The sequence below is a fragment of the Lepidochelys olivacea genome (assembly GCF_965140295.1).
Source record: "Lepidochelys olivacea isolate rLepOli2 genome assembly, chromosome: 8".
Lineage (NCBI taxonomy): Eukaryota > Metazoa > Chordata > Testudines > Cheloniidae > Lepidochelys > Lepidochelys olivacea.
In genome coordinates, this window is record NC_140418.1 from 95516089 (window position 1) to 95534545 (window position 18457).

The window sequence follows — 18457 nt, forward strand, 5'->3', positions numbered from 1 at the left end:
CAGCTTCTGAGCTTGCCTACTGGATCAGGCCCCACACACAACTTAGGCGAAGAAGCACCTATCTTTCCTCTGCAATCCTTGTGCATCACTCTGGAGCTTAGGCTGCCGTTGGTGCCCGGACACCTAGAGCAAGGCAGAAGTGTGCATGTCCAGAGGCAGAAAGAGACACCTAGGGAACTTCTACTGCGAAAACCTAGGTGCCAAATGAGTTTAAGTGCCTACAGGGTTGAACATAGCCAAGCAAGGATTTTGTGGATCACAGTGGTGCCTAAAAATGGGGATTAGGCACCTAAGTATCATTGTGGATCTGGGCCTTGATTCCTATGTTACACCACCAGTTCTTCTTTCGCCTGCACTTGCCCACCAAATAATACAGATATCTCCATCCTACTCTCCCTCCAGGGACCAACCTTTTCCTTAACTCACTCTTTCTATTCCAAGAATCTGCATTTCTTTCATTCACCCTATTTTTACCTGTGTTCAGTTATGCCTTACACCACAGAGTAATTGCAGACTAATAAGTATATTTAATCAGCCACAATTGACATCTAATTACAATTAAACTTAATTATTCTAGTTGGGTATACACATCATTATTAGACTTTGCAAAGGTTAACCCTGAGCAGCCCAGATATTTTTATTATTGCTCACTTTCTCCAGTAACTACCCATACTCATTCTTACTTATCAACCAACAACCACCTTTTTGGCCTTCTTCACGGCCTCTAGGGTTAACTTCTTATGGGATCCAATGATACCTCTAAGCATAGTCCTCCTGCCACTGTGCTCTCCCTAATCCACTGGCTCCACAGCAGACCTTGTCTGGACAGGCCAGTCATACAATAAAATAATATTTTATGCTTATGTAAAACCTTTCAGCTGAAGTGTTTTGCAAACAATCTCTACCAATATCCCTGGATGATAAGTAGATTCAACTCTTTGCATGTGAAAAGTCTCGACAAGTTGGGAAGAGCAGTACAGCCTCTACCAAGCGGTTACCTATAAAAACCAGGCAAGAAATATTAAAAAACACAACCATTGATCTCCCCTCTCCCTGTCAATGATTCATATCTGTGAGCTTTGAATTGGAGGGATTAGCAGTTAGCCCTATTGATTTGACTGCCAGCCCTTTTCTAACAGGGCTGCAATTGTTGGCATACAGACTAGTCTGGTAGTTAGAGTATGAAGGCATGAGTTTTGGCTTCTAGTCCCCCTTCTGAAACTGATGTGCCGTGTGACTTGGGTCAGTCATGTTGCTTCTCCATCTGTTACCTTATATGTAAAACAAGGATATATTTAATATTTTATTTGCTTTAAAGCAATGGTAAGTATCTTTATTTTCAGAAAAAGAACAAAATGAAATGAAGTACTGTTATATATTCACTTCTAATCTGTGTAAAACTACTGCTTTGTGTTGGCAAGTTTACAATGTAAAAAATGTATTTTGCTGATAAAGTAGATGATTTTAGCTTTGCCTTCTGAAGTATGTTTTATCTACTTAAACTGCACAGATTCTGGGTAATGTCACTGAAATCTAGATCTGGTGTTCTGGCCACAAAAGGGCTCTCCTTTTTCAATCAATGTAACCGCCATCCTTTGAGAATGCAGCGCCACTTGATTTGTACTGACTTTGGCCAATTCTTTTGCTTGGTGTGAGAACAAAAGCCATCAGTTGCAATGTACAGAACTTTGCATTTATATTACAAAAAATATGTATGCAATTTCTTGAATGAAGCAATTTGATGGAAAAGGAAATATTTAACATTCAAAGAGTTACCCACCAGCACTCCCATTTTGGGGAAGAAAATGTACCTATCTAAAATTCTGCCAAATATCCTCTTCATAAATTTATGTCATGTATACACAACCAAAAGTGAAAATAACTGCAATCACAGAAAGAAAAAGTAAGATTGCTGGTGGGTTTTAAGTGTGTTATTGCAGAGCAAAACTGTAGGTCGTTTTAGACTATCTTGACTTGTGTGCAGCTGTATTGTACGTTGTAAGTATTGTCCTTCTTATAATCAGTCTTTATTTAACAGTGTCTCCACCTGCCTGCTGCTTTACAGCATGCACTTAGTTTGAAGTAGCAATAGCTTGTGCAGAGGTATCTGGATCATTTGCAGCAGAAACCAAATTGTTCCAATGCCCTCTATTAACAGGGTTGATCCGCTGTCTGTAAAAGGGGAGGAAAAAACAAGTAGACTCAAATTATTGACTGTATTAATCTTTCTTTAGTCTAAGCTTGCGTTGATAAAAATGAAGTTATTACAAGCTTGACTGTTAACTAGAGAGTGAACAGCTACAAGAGAGTGAAAGCTGGATTCTCTTACATCATCTCAAGATGTGTTAGCGAACTCTAGTTGCAGCAACACAAAATGCTGCCCTCAATTACATCTTTGCAACCCCAGCACAGACAATAGTCAAACAACTCTTAGAGATCAAGAGAGGAAAACGTAAACAAACCTTAACAGAACTATGATAGACCTTTATTCCGTCCTATAACAGAACCTTGCTAATCCTCACTCCAAAGCAGAGAACTACTGCAGTGAGGTCTCATAACTAATAATACCTCCCTATGGTGGGGCAGATCCTCACCCTGCTCAGGAAGGGTTAAAAAGCTCCTCTGGGCATAATCAGCCTCAACCTGGTACACCTGTGAGGGTTGTCAAGCCTGCAAAGGGGTGAATCTTAAAAAGGAGGATCCAAACCCAGACTGTGGTTGCCACTGAAGTGACTAAAGCTTGATCAGGGAGCTCCCTAACCCCCCTACCATGCAGGTACTGTTTATCAGGAAAGGTGTTGAAGTGCCTCTTCTGTCTGGTCCCCTCTAAAGAAGTAGAGGGGCCATATTTGCTTAGGTTTTCTTTTAAGAGCTCAGGGCCCTCGGACTAGGTCCTTTGGCCATATAAGGAGTTAAGAGCCTAGTCCTCTCCACAGAGCCTACTGACCTTTTGGAGCTACAGGGTGAGCCCAGACTGTTTTCTGAGCTGCAGGACTATTTGGTTTGCTTTTTTCATTTGGACTGCATTAAGCCCCCTGGAAGGGTGCATCCTTCCTAAAACGGATAGCTGGAGGGCAACGCCCCGAATTCCGAACCAGCTCTGCAGCAACATCCATAGCCAGGGAAGGACATATGGGGCAACAGAGGCACCAACCATCACCCTCAGGGGGTGCCCTAGTTGTACAACATACCAGGCTAGCTCTTAATGCTTTTCAATTGCAGCTCTCAAAGCACTTGACAAAGGAGGTAAGCTTTATTATCCCTGTTTTAAAAGGAGGAAATTGAGGCACGGGGTGGTGAAATGACTTGTTTGAGGTCACCCAGCAATCCAGCAACAGGGGAGGGACTAGAACCCAGAAGCGTAACAAGCAATGATTAATTAAGTGACTTTGCCAAAATTTGTGGCAGAACAGGGAATTGAACCCAGTTCTCTGAAGTCCAGGCTCCAGCCTTCATCTCTTCCTTCCCAGGAGGCAGGATTTGGGCCCTCACTTAACAATCTTCAAGAGTCAGTCATTTATACTGGGTCTCGCATTCACTGGTGAGAATTAGTGAGGTTCTACCATATACCAGTGTAACATTACTAACTTCATGCTACCCATAGTACATTTCACTTACAGTAAGTATGCATCCTGTTCCAGATTACTCAGATAACGGTGTGTTTCACACTGATAAAGTGACCGGTATCTAGTATTCCACTTGCACTTTTCTTGTTTTGTGATGTCATAGCGACCAACACCAACTGGGTTCTGAAAAAAGGAAGTCAGACATGGTTCTGCATCGTTAAAGGTGCAATTATACATGTGCCAGTGACGTTCTGCCCGTGACTACAGTGGCAACAGGATCGGGGCCTCAGTTTGAAAACAAGAATCTGGAATATTTAACAACAATCACCACCACCACCTCTTGTATGTGAGAATGGAGGAATTAGGGCTGGATCCTTCCATTTGGGTTCAGAGTCTATACAACAACCATCATAATCAGATCCTACAGTTCCAATTTCCCTGAAGATGTTGGGCACCATTCCCTTGAAATGTGATTTCCCCAACAGCCTAGAACTAGCTCTAGTCAAGTTATAGCAATGTTACCCCTGTAATTTAATCTGTGGAGTTCCTGTATCAATTACAAAGCAGTCTTCATTCTTGATCTTTTTCAAATTGCCTGTTGCCTACTCTTCTGCATAAAGGCAGGAAACTGCAAAGGAGTCTGCTCCTCATCCCTCACCATAGGGACTACTTCACATTAAAGCTTTTCCTGGCTTCTTTGAGCCCTTCAGGCTTTGTTCTACTTCACTAAGGGAAACTTGAGAAGATTATTACTACAGATGACATAAGGGCATTAAGGGAAGGAGCAGTTACCAGCACCATCCCTTCAGCACTCTGCTGCTAAAAGAAATTCTGTTTTTTCAATAATAGAAATGTGACTTTTTGAGTGTATATGTTGCCCTGCCCCCTAAAGGATTAAAATGTGCAGCGTAACTTAGAACATTCCTGAAATACAATCACTTGGCTGGAGAGCAGTAACCACTTGATACACGGCATAACTGATGAGGGAGGAGAAGGGTGTCCCAGGAATTTTGGCTAAGGAGGCAGAGCTAAACCGCTTTCTCTTATAAAAAGTACCGCAGAGTCTCTACTGTCCATTCCAGCAATGTTGTTTCCAGTGCTGTTGTAGCTGTGTTGGTCCCAGAATATGAGAGAGACAAGGTGGGTGAAGTAATAGCTTTTATTGAACCTGCTTTTTAGCTTCACAGAGCTCTTCAGCTCTGAAGAAGAGGCTTGTGTAGCTCGAAAGCTTGTCTGTGTCTCTGAAACCTGTTTATGGACAAAGCTGTAGAGCAGCATTCTTTGGGTTAGAAGGATTTGGACCTCCAGTGGAAAGATCAGTAAAGGGCGTGAGTGTGACATGAAAGAAGCAGACAGCATGAACATTTTCATGCACCTACATCTATTCCTACCATAGATTTTTCCACTCACCGTGTTTCCAATAAAGAGGCGATATGCTTTCCTGTCAACCCTTTTTGCAGATGACCAAAATGGAGGTTGATTGAAGTATTCTGATCGCTCCACGGGTTTTGGATCATGTGAGCCTGGCCCTACAGCATACTACAACAAAGTGACAACCGGTAAATCATTGATGTACTTACATAGGTACCTAACTCGTGCTTAAAGTTAGGCACCTGCTTAAGTATCTTGCTGAATTGGGGCCTCAGTTAATTCTGTTGTATTCTGGTAGCCACAGCACTGAGAGGCTGCTTCATGAGAAGTATTAAATGCAGGAAACAGTCATTGCTGTTCTGCAGTGGTGGGAATAAGCACACCAGAAACATGAAAGACAAAACGAGCAGCATGCTGGAAATGAGACTGTCGCTTGTACTAAGCCTCCAACCTGCTATTTGCAGTTGGAATTCAATAGAGTGACCCACCACTCATTTGTTAACAACTGTGGTGTAGATATCCACCTTTACTGATACGCAACATCCTGTCATACAGGCATGGTATGGGCCTGACCCTTCTGTTCCCACTGAATTCAGAGGGAGCTTTGCAATACAGCCTGAATCTGAAACAGGACTATGCAAAAAACCTCCTTTGTTTGCCAAAAGCTGGGAATGGGTGACGGGATGGATCACTTGATGATTACTTGGTCTGCTCATTCCCTCTGAAGCTCCTGGCATTGGTGACTGTCAGAAAACAGGATACTGGGCTAGATGGACCTTTGGTCTGACCCAGTATGGCCTTTCTTATGTATATTCTTATGTTCTCCTTACTTCATCCAATTTATTCCCCATGTGAATTGAATTCAGAATTATATTTGCTGATGTTTATGGCTGTCAAATTGTTAACTACTCTTTAATCCTTTTAGCCCTGAAGACCCAACACAGCTGAGAGACAGTGATCTGAATTCTAATCCTTCTCTTGAATGAACAAAACCGTTAGCTAAAGTCCAGTGATAGATCTTTATTGTTGATGATACATGAAGAAGAAAGAACCCAGTTCGACCTTCAGGTCCCAGAGTGAGTTTGCAATGTGGGTGGTTAGATAAACTATCTTTTCACTTATAAACTGAGCACATTTGATCTGGAATCACTGGGCGCCTCTAACCATTGAACCCCATGATGTTACTTTTAATTCCTATGCTGCAAGCACTTAAGCATGTGCATAACTTTAAGCACATGCTTAAATCCCATGAAAAGCGTATGTTTAAAGTTATGCATGTTGTATTGTGCTTTGCTGACTGGGTTGGGATTACTCAAAATTCATCTTAAAGCTGCTGAATCGGGGCCGTAAGTAGTTACCTGAGCAACATGAGAGCACATTGCAAGATGCTGTCAGCTGGAACCATAAAAATGCCAATTGTAATGACAAGAGCTAAATTTTCAAATAACTTGTGATAAAAATAATAGATGCTAAGAAGCACTTCTTTCAAAATGCGTGGCTGAGCAAATGGATGCCGTCATTTTAATTTAGCTCCAAGAGCCCCAGCGGGGTTGGCTACCAGTGCACGTAGAGGGGTGCTATGTTCTGCCAGATGCCTGCTGCTGCCCGAGGAGTTTACTTGTAGCCAGGCAACACACAACCCGGAGAGGCTTATTGCTCTCCAAGTGTGGTTATTGTTACTGTACTACCTGTTAATTCCAAATTTTACTCAAAAAAATATTAGGGGGGTTATGCAATGAGTCCTTCCACAATGAATCATAGCTGGTTGTCGGAGGAGGAGGGAATGTAAAGGGCTGACTCACCTTTCCAGGGCTCCTTTGGCTATTTTGTTATTCTTTCATTGTCTTCTAATGTACCCACATCTCCAGGTTTCCCCTTTATTTGCCCCCTCCTTTTCCCTGCCACCCCAACTAGCCCTAGTGCTCTCTTTCATGGGATAATGGCCACATCATGCTCACCCCACCCTGGGTAATAACTCACCTGGGAGCTATTTTACAACCCCATTTATTTTTTTAAACTAGTGTAAAGTTTCCAGAGGTTGCAGATTGAGGTTGAAAGGCAGCCAGGCTCGTGTGTGCAGACAGGGAGGCCTTTGAATGCCTCCAGGTGTTTTCCCCACAGCTGCCTCCTCAGCCCCTGGGCTCCTTTAAAATTGCCATGTTAGTTTAAGTACTCAGTTGGGAGCCTTAAAACTGGCTTCCAACTCAAAGAGCTGAGAGGAGTCGGCATGAGAGAAGGGGGAGGAATAAAGGTTTCAGCTGCCTTTGTTAATAATAATTGAGAAGTAGAAGGGAAAGATCATGAGGCGACTCATTTCCTCCCGCTCCAGCCCATCATGGGCACAGGGATTTCCCTGGTGCTTTTGGTGATGAGCTATCAGCTGGGCAATGGTGCATGGCTGTGACCCCACAAGAGGAAAGGCCAATCAGACCATGGCTTTGGACAGCTCTGCCCCATCCCTCCTCATGGCAAATTTTGACTGCACGGAGAATCCTCTGCAGGTGACCAGGAAAGGGAAGCCCTGGCAATGGCTGACCATCCTTCTATGTGAGAGCTCTGCAGTTCAATCCAGCACAATCACCCCTTGTCCCAATCCAGACAGGTTGCTCTTCATCTGCACATTTCACCTGGGGTTGTCCCAGTCCTAGGGTCCAGGTGGTTTTCCCGCCTTCCCCTTTAGCCTCAGTCTCTCTCAGTGCCATGTGGTGTATTTGCAGCAGATGGCGTCCTGCACAGTAACATATGCAGCAGAGACAGGAGAGGAAAGGAACATGGTGTCACTGACCGTGGCGCGTGGACACTGGCTGAGTGTGGTCCAGAAGATCCGCTCCGTGGGGCAGCCGGGGTTCCGAGCGAGGGTGCTGAAAACACCATTTTTCTTTCTGTCCTTGGTGTCCAGCTCTTCCACAAAGCTCTTGACGTTGCTGGGGCCGAGCTCGATGCATTTCTTCTAAAGAGATGAAAGAGAGGAAGGGACGTCTGCTGCTGCTGGAGAAAATGTGACGTAGTTGTCTAGCAAGGCCCTGCTGGTGCCGGCCACAGGGGCTCTCCTGTATCTCTGTGCTCACGGGTCCAATCCAGCCCCCAGGTGAAGCCTGGCAGGGAGAGACCATGGACTTCAGTGGAGCTGGATAAGGTCCATAGACCCTCATTCAGAGTCCACTGACTACTTGATTCCCTTGTCACTGACATCGATCACATCCTCCTTCCTCCCTGCACAATCTCTGCCCCACCCTGGGCTCTCTAGGGCAGATATCTTTCCAGAGTGTAACAAATGTACTCCACTGCCTTCCGCACCCCAGCAGGTGAGAGGTATCCCCCAAGCTGCCAGGCAGGAAGGCAACTTCCAAACAGAGGTTCTTAAAGGAATACCTCCTCAGAATCCATCCGGAACAAGGCAAAACGACTGCTCATAGACAACCTTGTTCATTTTAGGTCTCTGGTTTGAATCCAGTCCCAGGCCAGTAGGGAGAGGAAGCCGTGAGTCCTTTTCATTGTCCCTACCAAATGAAGGGCAAACAGCAAGCAAACTAAGGCTTTGTCTATGCTACCACTTTTGTCGGTCGGGGTGTGAAAAAAACATACACACCCCTTACCAACATGTGTTTCACCGACAAAAGCGCTGGTGTGGCCAGCACTATGTCAGTAGGAGAGGCTCTCCTGACAACCTAGCTACCACCGCTTGTGGGGGGCGGTTTAGTTAGGCCAGCAGGAGAGCTGTCTCCCACTGGCAAAGAGCGGCTACACGGGAGACCTTACGGCGGTGCAGCTGCAACTATACCGCTGTGCCGCTGCGAGCTCCATAGTGTAGACACAGCCTAGGTCGCAAAAAGGAAATTCGTTTTTTAGGGCTAGATTGTCATATAAATTGTAGCCTCACTGATTTCAAAGGAGTTGTGCTGCTTTACCCCTGCCGTGGATCTGGCCCTCAGTTTTAATAATCTAAGTTGTCAATAATAGCGGCAAGGACGGGTTTTAAAACTATGCTCTCTAACCTGACAGCACCCCTCTCCTGGCAGCACTCTGAGAGATGTCACACCCGCAGGACGAGTTCCTGCGTTATTAATCAAGGCAAGGGTGTTTTACTAAAACCTCAACTCTTACAAGGGTACGTACTTCCACAGCGTAATGTCCACAGATAATAGGCTTTGACCTGTCTCCTGTGAAGGTGTCATATGGGCCGCGAATACTGACCACACGTTTCAACATCTCATCTGTACTGTTTTTAAGATTGTAGGTGGCTGGCCCCAAACCACTTCCCTAAAGTCAACGGGGAGCAAAAGCAACCATTAGTGAGCGCTCTGTTAGGGAGCAGAGTCCTGGGTCGTGCTCAATTGGAAGCCGGACACTAACTACGGGTTAGTTGCTAGACAGTTACAGCATTGCTGTTATATATTACAGTAGCACCCAGTGGCCCTCACTGAGATCAGGACCCCATTGTGCTTAGTGCTGTACAAATACCTAGTGAGAGGCAGACCCTGCCCCAAAGAGCCATGTCCTGTGCTCTGCCCATGACTTTTCCCTCTCACCCATGCTGCTCGCTCTTGAGTGGTCAAATAATAAACGAGTAGCCGCCTGTTTGTTTCAATCATCCATTACAAATTGCTCTCTGTACCCTCAACTAAAAGCTTCACCATCAGAATGCAAGGGGTGGTCCCTCAGCATGGCAGCCTTTAAACTAAGTGGCTTGGACCATCCCCTTTGCTTAGTCTCCACTGCGCATGGCATGGAGGAGGAACCTAAGAGACCCAGAATGGGGACAGTGCCATCTCCATGGGATCCTGCATGTGCACCTCTGAGAGTGGGAAAGTGAACAGCAGGGGAAGCAGCCATTCTCTGTGGCACCATCCCCTGCACCATCCCACTGGCTCTGGGCAGTAATCTAGACGAGTTCGTGCTCCACTGAAGCTTGAGGCCGGCTGCAAGATCTCCTGTGGATTCCCCTACTGAGCAGCTGTGGTAGGCTCCACCAATGGCAGCACAGCCCCTGAAGGGCCAGTACCACCAGAGGGAGCCGTGGAGCAGCCATTGATGCAGGTCAGCTCCAGCCTCTGGGGGCTCTCTCCTCTACAGATCCTGTGAGGCTGGGAAGCCTCCACCTCTTCAGATGAACCTCACCGACTTTTCTTTCCCTTTCGGAAGCTGCTTGACCAGCCTCCTTTCCCCCGTCCCCCCTGCAAGCTGGCTGCATCCTCTCTAGAGAGAACAGCAAATGCTGGTGCCTCCCTGAGCCTTCAGAGACACCTGAGGGCTCCTGATTGGCCAAGAGATGGAGACCATAACCACGCTGCTATGGTCCACTGTAATGAACAAGGCAGCAAAATACCCTGAGAGGTCTGCTCCCACAGATCCCTCACTTTCATTCTTCCTGGTCACTCAAGCCCTGGGCAATGGCTGGTGTGCAAGTCAATAAGGGAGCTAAATGAAAAACAAATAGCGCAGACTTGCCGCAGCAGTAGGTAAGACAGATTTTTCGGTTTTGCTGTCCATTATCCCTTGAGAGTTTGCCGAGCGTCTCTCCTTCTCCTCAATCAGGGCATAAGGGTTTCCATTCTTGCCGTAAGTCCCAGGGCCAGGATGGCAATCCTGCAGAAAGAAGAGGGAGAGGATTAAGAACAAAAATGGATTTCTGCCAATAAAGAGCCAGATTCTGCCATTTCAAGCATATTAAAAGCAGTGACTCTTTGTAATTCAGTAGTGCCCAGAGGTCTTAACTGAGGCCTGATCTACACTGGGGGGGATCAACCTAAGATTCGTGAGAATAGCGTAGCTGAAGTCGACGTATCTTAGGTCGACTTACCTCGCTTCCTCACGGTGCGGGGTCGACTGCCGCCACTCCCCTGGGGTGGAGTACAGGAGTCAACGGCAGAGCGATCAGGGATCGATTTATCGCATCTACACTAGATGCGATAAATCGATCCCCGATAGATCTTTCACTATCCGGCGGCTAGTGTAGACGTACCCTGAGATCTGGGCCCTCTGGAGCTAGGTAGTGCACAAACATCCAAAGCCTCAGTCTCTGCCCTGCAGACCTTCCTCTCCATTAGGCATTTCTCTGTGGAGACGTCCTGCCCCAGGGAGGCACTGTGCCTCATAGGAGCCTAGGGACTGCAATTGTCGGTGGTGATACTAACAATACCTAGCTTTTAGACAGCGCTTTGCATCAGGTGAGCGCAAAGCACTTCTCAGTCTTTAATGTCCTCAGCACACCCCGGTGAGGCAGGACAGGGCTGTCATCTGCATTGTACAGATGAGGAACAGAGGCACAAAAAAGCCTAGAGACTTGCCCAAGGGCTGTGGAGGACCAGGAAGTAGAACCTGGGTCTCCCAAGTCCTAGTACCCTGGACAATCCTCCTACCATGGCCCCCGAGTGAAGGAATACAAGGAGAGGAAGGTTCCATGGGGGTGTTCCCCGGGCACACTATGCTCTAGATGACCTAAAGAGAATCCCAGTAAGGAATACCAAAGCTCCCCCTTTAGAGCAGATCAGACAGCAATTCCCTTGCCCTACCACATCCCCTCCATGCAAACTGGCTCCGTTTGGACCTGGAGGGCAGCTGTTCCCCAATTCTAGATTAGAGTCAAATCTCACTTGCCTCCAGGCCGTGAAGCCTACAGCACAGAATTAAGTTCTGAATCTTTATGATGCCTGTACAAATGCCACTTTGTATTTCTGGGGTGAATACAGCCCTTTACTCCTTTCCTATTGGAATCAGTGAGGGTTATGGGTAAAACTCTAAAAAGAGAATTGGTTCTAAGTTCAGCCATTACCCAATACTTAGTCAGAACGTTTCATCCCTAGATTTCAAAGCCCTTTGCAAAGAGGATTATTCTTTTACAGGTGAGGAAACTGAGGCACAGAGCAGTGACACAACTTGTCCCAGGACAAAAAGTGAGTGTATGGCAGAGCCCAGAATAGAATCTCTGGGTGAAATCTTGGCCCCACTGAAGCCAATGGCAAAAGTCCCATTGATTTTTTAATGGAGCAGGATTTCACCCCCACATCTCCTCTTCACTCCCAATGCATTGGCTCAGGCTGCCTCTCTACAGTTTGGCAGTTCTGGCCAGGTACAGATTGCTACATTCTGTATATGAAGGATAATCAAGTACAATCTTTGCATCTGTCCAAGCAAATAAAGGGAAATCTGGCCTCTTGGAAGATTCTTGATTAAAAAAACCTGAAAAGATACTAAAGCGAATTAGATATGAAATCTCTAACTATGAAATTAGGAAGTCTGTGACTTCATTGGCCACCCGATGCCTGGCCAGCACCAGCAGATCTGTTGCAAGTACAGTAAGCTGTGATTCATGCAAGCTCCCACTGCGCGTCACTGTTGATTCACACATACGACTGTAAAATCAGCAGTCGTGGCTATGCAACGGATCCGAGTGTTAACACAACATTCTATGGCTGTGGTGAGGGCGACACAGGATATTTGACTGTTGTTCAGGCCCTATAGAGGAGGAGTCATGTTCCACTAAAATGACGCAGTTTTTAATTTCTTCTACCAGGCAGTGCAGGCGGTGGGATGGCAAAAGTGGCCAGCCTGAAGGGTTAGAAAGCGGCCAGTGCCTACCAGCATTCTGCCCCACATCCTGGTGAAACTAGAAGTCTTTATTAGGGAGTTCTGGGGCTAGTAGAATATTTGCAGAGCATTATTCTATAGAAAAGCTAATTTAAAAATTAACTATCACTATCCTGTGTATACTCTGGATTCACAGAGGATAGGACATATATGTAAATGTGTACGCCCCATGTACATTAACACACTGATACTGCATATCGATTCAATATTTAGGTAGTAAGATGGTGCGCATTAGAGAAATATCTACGATAGACACTGATTGGATAGCCTGCAGTATATACACACAAGCATATGGGCTCAATCCCAGAACTATACCTTACACAGAACTCCCCAGTGAAATCAGTGTAGGTCCCACATAAATAGGGCACCTAAATAATGTGAAATAGAAAACACTGATATTGTGGTTCAGTTTTTCCCTAGATCTGCTCCCTTTGAATAACTCCCTTGTTAGTTAGGATGATTTTGGTTCGGCTATCAACAGACCATGTCAGGCACCAATGAGCAGAAAGCAGCTTTCTTTAACCCTATTAGTGGTAACATCATCCAAATCAAGCAACTGGGAGATTGAACAGCAATCAGGAAACATAGCCAGGCATTGGCCCTTATTATTTCTTGCACTACCTACTGTACTTTTAAATTTTGCACAGCTGTAAAAGGGACTTGTTTTGGCCCCCAAAAGTGTATATCATATTATTAGGTGATCCAATAATAATATTTAGCTCTGCAACAAGAGGTACCAGATTATCTGCCTTACATGTTTCTTGTCAAGGTACTGCAGTATCTATTGCTTGAATCCGATACATACCCTAATGAAGTCTCTAAACCTCTCTTCTCCAGTGTCACAAACACCTCTGATGCTTGCAGGTCGGGTTTCTTGCAGAAAATCTTTGATGTTGTAAGTTCCTGGGCCCAGTTTTTCTTTCTTATTGAGAAAAAGATTTTAAAAGTTTAATAACAAAGCCAGGATTCTAATTTACCCATGCAAATCACAGCACCTCTAGTTCAATCTATCCCGTGTCATTTAACAGCTGAAAGATTAAACCAGAAGAAACAGTCAGATTTCTCGTCCACACATAGGGAAAAAAGTCAAATTCAGATCTCACCAGATACTTGCGTTTCTTCAATGTCTCCTTAAAATTAAAATGGGGCATCTGGGTGAGACGTGCCGCTTCCTCTGCTTTGGCCCAGCCAGAATTTGAAGCCTTCTCATGCAGCACAGAGGAGCTAAAGCTTCCATGGTCAATATTGTAGGTGCCTGGGCCTACCTTTCTGCCCTAAAATGAAGTGTAAGGTTAAAACTAAAGGCTTGATTTACCATTGAGTTAAGCTAGTTTTACAGTGATGCAATACCATTGAAAAATGGAGTGCTACAGTGGTGAATCAGGCCCTAAGAATTCTAATCATATTGTTTGCAAATTCTCCTTGCTACAGGCACATAGAGAGAGAGAGATAAAGTCAGTGGAGTTATACCAAGATACACCAGCTGAGGATCTGCACCCACAGATTCCTGGCACGTTGGATAAATTGCTGACACAGGAAATCTACTCAAAGGTTCTGTAAGTACACATTACACTGAGAAATAAATTACATTGGAGAGAGCCTCATCCTATATCATGAACATCAACAGGAGTTTTGCCATTGGACCTACATTAAATGGACTGATTCGATTAGATTCAGTGATATTATCAAATTAATTTGAAAGCAGCAGAATGGATCCATTCAGATTTTTCATGGAAATTGAATTCTGGAAAAAGAATCCAAACATATAATTTTTAGTTTAGTTCTGCATATGGAGCTGAAAAGGTGTTTGTTTTGTACATAAAATAGAGAGACAGACTCACCAACTCTGAAGAGACCTTTTTGCAGTAGGGCGCCTGTGTGTATGTACCAGGTTTCTTACACTTTGGATAAACTGCTGACACATCAAATCTAGCGAAGGATGATGTAAATATACAGTAAATTTTGAGTTAAAACAGGATTAATTTTTTACAAACATAGGTCCTGGTCCTGTGAACATTTAGGACTTGATCCAATGTTTATTGTAGTCTGTACAAAGGGTTTCACGGACATCAATAGATGTTGTATCAGGCCCTTAGTACTGGACTGCTTAATACTGCAAAGACAAGTGCTTCATTTTGTGAGCAGTCCCATTAAATTCAGAGGGATTACTCATGCCTAAAGTGAAGCACATGCATAAATCTTTGCAGGTTTGGGGCCTAAACGCTTTCTGCAGTCAGTAATCTCCTGGATGTGAATGGGATGACTACTCACTAGAGTAAGCACAGGGCCCAAGACTAAATGTTTGCATGATCAAGGCCCTTAAGCTAATGTACTGTACAAATTACATAGAGACACTACTTTATCTACTGCTGAAATGCAGCCACCTCTAGTGTGAATCATGATAGCTGTTTAACAGCACAGAGTAATTCTACAGGAATTGAAGTAAGTTTCTCCAGTGGAAACTACAGAGAGTTTTTAGGTAGGCAGAAGCAAATGATCCAAATTGGAATTTGGCCAAGATAATAGAGTTAAGGGCCACTGTCAGTTTAAAAATCATGTTTTAAAACAAACAAATATCCATCCCTAATGTTATTAAAACCTCAGGCTATTAAAACAGAATTTTAAAAATCAAATTTACTCTTCACTGTGGATGCTTTTTGTTTTTCCATTTCTCTCAACTTAGACAATGAAAACAGACTGGCCATTTCCACATTTTTATTTGCATCTAGTCAATTTCCCTAAAATGAGCAGTCAATGGTGTGACGTTTGGATTGCAAACACTATAAGGAAATGTTAATATTTCTTTAAAATTCCATTGGATTTAACCTAAGTTTGGGGTCAATGTCTTTGAACAACTGTTCTCTGTGGGATCTTTAATGACAACGAATGATTAGAACCTTGGCTTTCTGTTTCATCTGGAAGGTGCCACCTCCAAGTGCCCCATTCTGTAGCCAACACTCTTGAAGAAATCAAAGGGAGCTTGGACTCAAACCCTGGTAACACAGCTATTCCCAGTAGAATTTCTGACACAAACTATATCAATAAAAATCCAGACCACATTCTGAGCTGATGTAAACTGGTGTAGCTCTGTTTTACAACAGCTGAGAAATCTGACCCTTCACTTGCCAAATTCCTCTGCATTATATATAAAGTCTGCTGCAGTTTCCACGGCATGCATCCGATGAAGTGAGCTGTAGCTCACGAAAGCTCATGCTCAAATAAATTGGTTTGTCTCTAAGGTGCCACAAGTCCTCCTTTTCTTTTTGCGAATACAGACTAACACGGCTGTTACTCTGAAACCTGCATTTAAATAGATATTTCTATATTGTACAAATTAAACTAATTAAAATAAATTAATGTTCATAAAGCACTTTGCAGGTGAAAAGCCGTATATGAGGCCTTGAGCCTGCAAACTGTAATGCGATAATGCCTAGCTGTGAAAAGTCAAAGGACTTCAAAGGGATTGCTCATGTGAATCAAGTTACTCACCTGTGTAGATGTTTGCAGGATCAGAGTCTTCGTGCCAGGTATTACCCTTGAAAATCCCCAAACAGGAATTAGGCATACAGATTCATAGGTTTCAAGGCCACAGGGGACTATCATGAGCTAGCAATGTTTCTGTATTTTATTAGCAGATTGAAAACTTGCTGCTGTGTGAGCTAAATGAACAAAATCTCTCTCTCCTGCTGTTCAACAACTGTGAACTAGTAAAGGCACTGCAGGCTAACACAGTTCCAAGAGGGTTAAGTGTGATTTAAGGGATAGGTGTTTGTTCTGAATAAATAACACAGGTCATTTTAAATAAGGAGGAGAAGCAGGGAGAAACCCCAATCAATGTATTTTAGGTTAATGAGCTGGTTAAAAAGCTTATTGACCCAGTTAAAATATATTATGGCAGAGCTTGTCAAAGAGTTGTGTGTCTCAGTCCCTCACCTGACTTTGAAAATCTCAGCCAGTACATGTATCATTGTGTTGTTAAAAACAGGATTCAAAATCCTTAAATATACACTACATACTGGAGACCATATGATTGTACCGATTCAAAAAATGTAGTCAAAGCAAAATCACTGAACACAGGGCCACACTGTGGCGCAGTTTGATGCAGTCATGCAGGGCTATAAGGGGGAGTATGATCCCCCAAACCCACCCCAGTGCAGCCTCTCTAGATCACTAGTCTCAATGCAGAGAAAGAGAGCAGAGTTTTTGTAAGACCACTGGATCCCACCCATGCAGGTGGAAGTGGGCAGACATGCATGGGAAGTGGGCAATGCCTTGACTCCACTCTCCTGGGTACCAGCTAGCACAGCTGAGCCAGCATGTGGGGGAAGTGATCTGCACGTGGCAAGGGTCTGTTGCAGATTGCTTCCCCCGCAGGAGCAAGTGGGGAGCGGGAAGGAAATGTGGCTCTTTGGGGCAGCATGACTCAGCTCAGCACCACCCCTTACATGTGGCTGTGCCTAACGGCTCAAGCTTAGCCTCTGGGAAGCAGAGATCAGCGTGTGTACTTTAAAAAATATTGTCAGTCATATGACAGACCATTTAAAACATCAGGTGTGACGTGCAGTATTTTGAAATGAAATTCACTTTTACCTAGAATGGGGGAAGTCATAAAGAAAGCCAGGGTCAGCCAAAAATCCAGGGCCCCCCAGACCTGCTGGCTTATTTCTGAAGAAAAGGACTTCTCAGAGAATGGAGTCCTGGCTCGTTGGATCCATTCAGTCAGATTACAGTAACCTACTACTGTATAGGCAAAATATCCTGCAGGAGCTTGTAATGTATAGGTACGAACGTGTGCGTGTGTGTGACTAGTAGCTGCATGAATGTGTTCAGACTTGCCCCCGGCTCAATCAACTGCAGAGAGACTCCTTCACTTTGCATTAACATGAAGATATTTTTTAAGTATCTCCCTTGTATGAAGAAGGAGTCTGCTGTGTGTTTCAGAGACATGTAAAATCTCATTTCTGTTTCCTTGGAAACTCCCCCATTCGAAGTATCACAGCTTGACAGTCCTGCATGTGGGTACATGCACTCTCTGTGTGTAATAAGCATGTGAACTTGTGAATGCATGTGTGTATGTGATCTCTGCATGGCCAGGTGTGTGTGATCTGTATGCCAAGGGGCGTGTGATCTCTTGTCTGCAGGAATGTGGGTGTGTGATATCTGTGTGCTGGGGTGTTTGGGGGACGGGGAGAATATGTGTGCAGATGATTCAGAAGCTAAGAGTTAGACAGGAGCTGAGCACAGTTCTCTACTGACTCTGGAAAGCCAAGTCAGCTGCAGGCTAGGCCCGTCCCCTGTGGAGCCTCCTCTGGGTGACTCTTACCTGACTGTCTGAGTGCCAAAAGGGGCACCTGTAAAGCCCTTTACTGCCATTCTCTGCTCCCTGGGGATGGAGGGACCCCCCCCCTCCACTCGACTGGCACGCTCCCAGCAGCTCCGGAATACTGCAGCCATGACAACCCCATACACTTGTTGCCTTTCTGTTCCCATGAAGGCGGTGCTTCCAGGCAACCCATTGCACGGGGCTGGGGCCTCTGGCTCAATGCCTCCTGTACCCATTACAGCTCAGGTTCAGGCCCTGCCTGAGAGGAGAGGAATGCAGCTGTTTTGAGCTCACTGTTTGATCCTTGTTTAGTTTCGATACACTACATTTTACCAGATGTGCACGGGCTTGGCGAGCAGACGTGCCCCTGGCCCAGACGTGCCTGGGCTCGGAGAGCAGATGGATCCCTCGGCGGATGAGCCAGGGGCTCGGAGAGCAGACGAATCCCTCGGCGGATGGGCCTGGGGCTCAGAGAGCAGATGGACCCTTTGCACAAGGCCTTTTTAGAAAGGGGAAAGCCAAAGCTGTATTAATAGGAAAACTGTGTTGCAGAGCCTCTAATTATCCTTGTACAGCCCCACAGAGCCCATAAGACTGAAAAGCAGAGCTC

The 18457-nt window shown here is 45.0% G+C and overlaps 1 protein-coding gene across 1 annotated transcript; it reads right to left on the bottom strand.

The window, feature by feature from the left end:
- Positions 1 to 1858: 1858 nt before the first annotated feature.
- CIMAP2 (ciliary microtubule associated protein 2) lies at positions 1859 to 17978 on the bottom strand (the record flags this gene model as incomplete). The annotated part of the gene is made up of 10 exons (XM_084636636.1): positions 1859 to 2172; positions 3619 to 3749; positions 4977 to 5105; positions 7723 to 7887; positions 9054 to 9197; positions 10386 to 10523; positions 13330 to 13446; positions 13628 to 13798; positions 14366 to 14453; positions 17848 to 17978. 10 exons carry the CDS (start codon positions 17976 to 17978, stop codon positions 2073 to 2075), a joined length of 1314 nt encoding a protein of 437 aa, XP_084492762.1. The 3' UTR covers positions 1859 to 2072.
- Positions 17979 to 18457: the final 479 nt, after the last annotated feature.